At 58.6% G+C, this 6,244-nt stretch overlaps 1 protein-coding gene across 1 annotated transcript in view; it reads left to right on the top strand.

The window, feature by feature from the left end:
* ITGA9 (integrin subunit alpha 9) overlaps positions 1-6,244 on the top strand; it is a gene marked incomplete at its 5' end in the record, with an annotated part of 310,114 nt that overhangs the window by 24,919 nt on the left and 278,951 nt on the right. The window contains one exon of the mRNA XM_029938793.1: positions 1,312-1,435. Within this exon, the coding sequence (XP_029794653.1) occupies positions 1,312-1,435 (124 nt within the window). The remainder of the gene's footprint in view (positions 1-1,311; positions 1,436-6,244) is intronic.

Genomic DNA, 6,244 nt, shown 5'->3' with positions numbered 1-6,244 from the left:
GAATGACCTAGGAGCAGAAGTGAGTGGTGTGTGTCCCTGAGAAACAGCTGGGCAGAGAGTGTGCCCGTGGGGGAAGCGGGGGGGGGGTGGGTGGGCGAGAGAGTGCCCGCGGGGGAAGGGCGGGGGCAGAGAGAGTGTCCATGGGGGAAGTGGGGGGCAGAGAGAGTGCCCGCAGGGGAAGTGGGGGGGCCAGAGAGAGTGCCCGTGGGGGAAGTGGGGGGACAGAGAGTATGCCTGCGGGGGAAGTGGGTCAGCCCCTCATCAAACCTGTGCATCTTGGGAAGTGCGAGGTCACACACACATGTAACTGGAGCGGGCAGTTACATCGAGTGTGAGGCTGTGGGGTTCTGTGGCGGGTGGGGACCGATGCGCCCCTCCCCAGTTCCAGTCGGCGTCTGCTGGACCCTGCCCTGAGAGGCTGCTCGGGAGCCTACAAGGGGTCTGTCTGTCCCCCTCGTCCACTCACACAGGCCACGCTCCCCCTGCCTCGGGGCCTCCGGGTGGCCGCTAGCAGTTGTCTTAGTCTTCACTTGGTTTCCTTTTCCTGCCTTTCCCGCTCTCCCACCTGGGTGGTTCCCCAGGGCACATCCGCTGTGCCCCCTGAAGCCGTGCCCCTCTCCCCGTCCCCTGCCCCCATCCTGGGCCAGGCCAGCATCCCTTCTCGCCTGACGGTCACGTCCACTCTTGCCCACCCGTGGCCTCCACATGGCGCTACCGTCTCTCTCCAGACTGTGAACCAGATCAGGCCGCTCACCTGTGTGAGGCCCTGTGGCTTCCCTTGCACGTCCACTAAGGTCATGGTCCGCAAGGTCTGTAAGACACCCGTGGGCTGGCCCCGTCCCCTCTCTGACCCCTTCCCTCCCACCACAGCCCCGCCCAGCCCAGCCTCCTTTCCCTCGACCCTTCAAGCCTTCCTCCGGGGCTCCCTCTGCACCTGATGCCCCCTCTCCTGGAACTCTTGCCTGCACACAAAGCGTGGCTGGCTTGCTCTCCCCCCTCCCTGACCTCCATCCTTCCCGCCTTCAGAGTCTCCGTCCCCTAACCGTGGGTCTTTCCTTCCCAGTGCTCAGCGCTAGGTACGACCCTCCTTAGTTTGCGTATTTGCTTCCTCTCTTCCCAGCAGCCTCCGGGACTCGCTCCTGTAGGCTGCCAATGCCCCGAACAGTGCCAGTGCCACCCGGGGCGGGAGAGAGGGTGGCTTTTTGGCCCCTCTGCCCCCTCCTCCCACACAGCCCCCTGCTGTTGCCGGGGCTCTGCTCTGGGACCTGCTGGGGTGACTTGCCTGCTCTGAACCCCCTCTTTGTCCCTCAGGCCTGTGCGCACCGCTGGAAGAACATCTACTACGAAACAGACCACATCCTGCCACACGGCTTCTGTTACCTCATCCCGTCCAACCTGCAGGCCAGAGGCAGGACGCTGATCCCCTGCTATGAAGGTGAGGGCGGCTCCCCACCCCACCCTCCTTCACCCTTCCCCCACCGCCCCTCCCCCACCTCTCCCCACCCCTCCCCCACCTGCCCCCCCACCCCCTCCCCTCCCCTCCCCAGGGTGCCCTAAACCACCCCCATCGTCCTGTCCCGTTTCCCTCAGCTTGCCAAACTCTGACCGGAGGGCAGCACTGGTCCCCGGTTGGCCTCTTGGCACCATGGCCCTGCCCAGGGAAGGGGGGCGGCCAGGGGCCCATGGTTCCAGGCCCTGCCCACTTCTGCCCATCTCTGCCCCAGACTCCGTGGTGCTTACGGAGCTATATGAAGCCTCAGACCAAAATTCACTGAGCCTCAGCCAAGCCATCAGGCAGGAGTTGGTTTTCTGGCACTGGCACACGCCATGCAGCCTTGGGAAGCATACTCTCTCTCTCTGGACCTCGATGCCCCCCCCCCCCGCAAAATTCCGAGGTTGGTCCAGATAGTCCCCACAGTCCCAGCTGCCAGGTGAGCCTACGGCTCCGAGACAGCTCAGCGGACAAATGTCCTGCGGCAAGAAGAAGAGGGGACGGATGATTTTCCTTCCCGGCTGCTCAGCGCAGCCTCAGGGCGGCTTTAAGACCTTGCCAAGGGCCCTTTGGGCCTTGGAAGGAAACATTTTCTCGGGCTTCCTGCTTAAAACCTCCGAACTCCTGGACACTGGGACCATGAGCTGATCATCATCATCATCATCATCATCATCATCATTATTTTTGTGCATTAAAAAATGTTTTTGAGCTGATCAAAATGATGTTATTTAGCTTAGTTGAACTTGAGCTCTAAGGATTCAGAAAACACTTTCCTTTTCATCAGTTTTGTGACTTGGATACTCAGGATTTTGTTCCTTAATTCCCAGTGAGATAGGATTTGTTTCCTCTTTAAGTGCTGTGCTGGCTATATTTTAATTAGCCCCCTCATTTATTTGTTTGGACTGAAGTCTCCGCCAGCCTCTGTCCACATTTCCTCTGGGTCTCCCTGGGGTTTCCCAGGTTTCAAATCTGTGGCCACCAAAAGTGGTTCTGAGAAATGCTGTCTGGACACATTCATTTTTCTGCCTCGTGGAGGACCCTCCGGGGCCCTGAAGGGGACTCGAGTGTCCCGAGCAGGTGCCCTGTGCAGGAGCCACGAGCCCCGTCCTTCCGCGAGGGTGAGCCTGCGCTTTCCTCCGTGTCGCGTTGGCCAGCTGTGGCCAGGCCTCGTGGGGGGACTGAACGCTGGCCGTGTTTTGCCTGCATTGCCCCAGTTGAAGAAACACTTCATCTGAAAAATAGGTGTGACGTAGTCAGTCAAGCGGGAGGGAGAGATAGCTACCCAGCCCATTCCTCACGTCTCTCCCCGGGAAGAAAAGGCAGAGCCCCTGGACCGGCTTTTTGGGTAGCTTGTTGGCCCCGGGAGAGGTGGGGAAATCAGTGCGGGTGCTGGAGGCAGGATGATGGAAGCCAAACTCGTTACGCAACAGGACCAGCACGCTGGTCTTCCCAGAAGACGTGTGAAACGTGGACACGTTGCCGTCCCCAGCGAGTCTTCCGAATACTGCCATAAGCGTCAGGACGCAAAAGGACCGACCTCTGAGGTGGCCTCCAGAGCCCGATGTCGTGCGCCACTCGCCACTGTGGCTCACGCTTCTACGCGTCTGTCGTCCGCGGATGTGAGATTAGGCTAGGCCGGTGCTGGTCTGGGGACTCACACGTTCTCGCACTTCATCTTTACACTCCCTTAGAGAACAGCTCTTCTTCTTCGCTTGGGTTTGAAGCCGGGAATCTTCGGGAGGTCGTGCTAGAAGGCATCAGTGGGAGCGTGGGAAGTGAGAAAGGGCAGGGATGGCAGCCTGCAGGCTCCCGTCGTGGGCAAGTGTCTGGGGAGCTCTGGGGCCAGCGTGGAACGCACCTGCGGGGCGTGGGGGCTGGAGTCTCTCCACCACTCTGTCTTGCTGTGTGTGGGGACAAGGAAGGCCCCTGGTGGCCAGGCTGTATCATGGAAATGGTGCGGGCTGGGAGTGGGGGGGGGGATGGGTGGGCCCCCCAAGGTGGGCTCCGGTGCTGCCGTTGTCCTGGCACAGATGACGGAGCCCAGACTCCGTTTAAGTATGTCGCCGAAGGTCGCTCCTACAGTAAATGGGAGAGCTACGATTTGACGTTTCCATCTGTCTGACCTCAGCAAGTTGTTCTGTGCCCTCCTGGTTAGGTGATCTCCATGTGTGTTTTGACATTTCTAGTTTAAATGAGAATTTAATAAGAGTCAGCAGCCGTCACGGAACAGGAGAGGGTGACTGAACTCCCCAAACGTGGACATCCTGGGTGTCCCGGCCTGCCTTCCTGTTGTCGGCAGCTCTGGCACGGCGCTGGGCAGGCAGGCGGAGGCGGAGGGCCGCAGCAGGGCCATGTGGCAGGTTGGGTTGGGCCTGTGCCACAGGCGTCCCTCGTTCGCAAGCGTGTGTGGGCTCGGAGCCCTGGCCTTGGGAGGAGCTGCGTGTTTCTTCCCTTCCGGGTGCTTGGGATCCTCACCGGAGAGCGTGGCCCCTGTGGCTCACTGTTCCCAGAAGAGCTACGTGTGAACAGGCTTGAACCGAACCCGTGGCCAGAGCCCAGCTGATCGGCAGAGCGGGAGTGAGGAACGGATGCCTGCTGTGTGTCATGGAGATTTTGTGGTCATTGTGCAGTTGAAGCTGACGGGATCCGAGACTCCTCACGCAGTAGTGGATGTGGGATCGACTCGGGCTTCCAGGAAGGCTTTTTCACTGTTCCTTGACTTAATGATGGCCAGAGGGAGCCGGCCAGAAAAGTAGCAAAATGGAGGTCTCTCCTCACCCCACCCCCTGCCTGCCGCTCCTTTCCTGTGGACACACGCACACTGCTGTGTCTCACCTCATTCATGGGGTTGGCGGGGAAGTGTTGGGGAGTCAGAGCAGCCCCTAAAACAATTGCTCTGTTGACTTTGGGGATGCCCGCCTCCCAGCTTTGTGGACTACTTTTGGTCTTAAAGTGACCAAGTTTCCTCTTAATGTGGAAACACTCGGTGACTCAAGCTCTCCATTCCAAGCAGGGATCACATTACGGCTAAGTACCCCACAATGGAAATATTTCACAATTTGACAGGACCCTTTGGATGTCCTCTCGACCAGCCTATCTTTATTGAGGACTAGAGATGTGGTGCGGCGCGCTCAAGGCCAAGTTTCTCTTTGCAGTCTGTTTTTCATGTGCCGTGCAGTGGAGAGGCAAAGTAGCATGGTGGCTGAGAGCACGGACTCTGGACCTAGACGGCCAGAGTTCAAGTGCAGGCGTTGTTAATGTCCTAAGCTGTGCCTAAGCTAAGTGGCCTGTGAATATGATGAAGTGAGTTCAAACCTGTAAATTCTCAGAATAGTGCCCAGTGTGTGTGTGTGTGTGTGTGTGTGTGTGTGTGTACATGCATGTGTACTAAACATGTACATGCTCATAGTGTGTATTCTGCGCTGACGTCCTATGTGCTAGGCACGTGTCTGTTAATCACTGTGGGGTGACTGATGTGCCCACTAGGAATGGAGTCCGCGTCATCTGAAGGGCCTGACAGATCAAACCCACGTGACACCGTCCTGGCTGTTAGGAGTTCCCAGTCTACAGGGGAGCAGTGGGAACGTGGTGTTTCATGAATGGGAGAGCCGTGTGGGGAGAATTTCACCCAGCCTGTACCCTGCAGGGCGCACCCCTCAGGGCCTGAGTGGCACCCGGCTCTCAGTGGCATTAAGACAGCTTATTTCATTTGCGCCTGGAGGGATGGATGCCACAGGGAGCCTGCGGTGGGAATCCATGTCGGTCGTGGCGGTGAGTGCTGGGAGGGGGAGGGGCCCGGCGGCTGCTGAGTGTGCGTTTTGGGGACTAGCTGGAGGGCCGCTGAGGGACGTGGGAGGCTGGGGCGGCCTGCTCCTCCGTGCCTTGGCCTCTGTGGCCTCACGCCTGTGACTGGGCCTTCTGCAGGCACACGTGCTCTAACACTCCACGACGTCACTCCTGAAGGTTATCGTGAGGGGCTCATGAGAAATTCCAGAAGTGCTTAGAAAGGCCACACATTGTTTGGGGGCGCCTGGGTGGCTCAGTCGGTTAAGTGTCTGACTTCAGCTCAGGTCATGATCTCGAGGTCTGTGGGTTTGAGCTCCGAGTCGGGCTCTGTGCTGACAGCTCAGAGGCTGGAGCCTGCTTCCGATTCTGTGTCTCCCTCTCTCTCTGCCCCTCCCCTGCTCATGCTGTCTCTTTCTCACTCAAAAATAAAAAAAATATTGAAAAAAAAAAAGAAAGGCCACACATCGTAGCCTCCTTGTGGGTCTCTCTGAGGCTCACCTGTGCTCTCTTCAGAATGCTGCACGGTTGGTTTAATAGAAGAAAGCCTCGAGGTACGTGGGCCCCTGTCCAAACTGTCTCACACTTCTGAATTCTTAAAAGATCGGTGTTTGGCACAAGGGCATTTTTCTCATGACTTTTCAGGTGCTTCCTGCTTCTGGTTGTGTGGGAAGCGCTATCAGAATATCCTGTTTGGAACCAGGAAATGTAGAGGGAATGGGAAACAAAAATGAATTCAGGACCCAAAGTACAATGAACGGACGGCACAGACCAGCAAGCCAGCCGTTTGGTTTACGTCTGATACAGGAGCAGCGGCGTTGCTCCCATATGTGGTTTGGTCTTATCAGAATGTGCGGGAAAGCGAGGGGTCTATGGGACGACGGGGGGGGGGGGGGGGGGGGGGGGGGGGGGGGGGGGGGGGGGGGGGGGGGGGGGGGGGGGGGGGGGGGGGGGGGGGGGGGGGGGGGG

The sequence above is a fragment of the Suricata suricatta genome, chromosome 5, assembly GCF_006229205.1.
Source record: "Suricata suricatta isolate VVHF042 chromosome 5, meerkat_22Aug2017_6uvM2_HiC, whole genome shotgun sequence".
Lineage (NCBI taxonomy): Eukaryota > Metazoa > Chordata > Mammalia > Carnivora > Herpestidae > Suricata > Suricata suricatta.
Note: the sequence above shows the minus strand (reverse complement) of the source record. Positions and strands in the feature narration are given on the sequence as shown.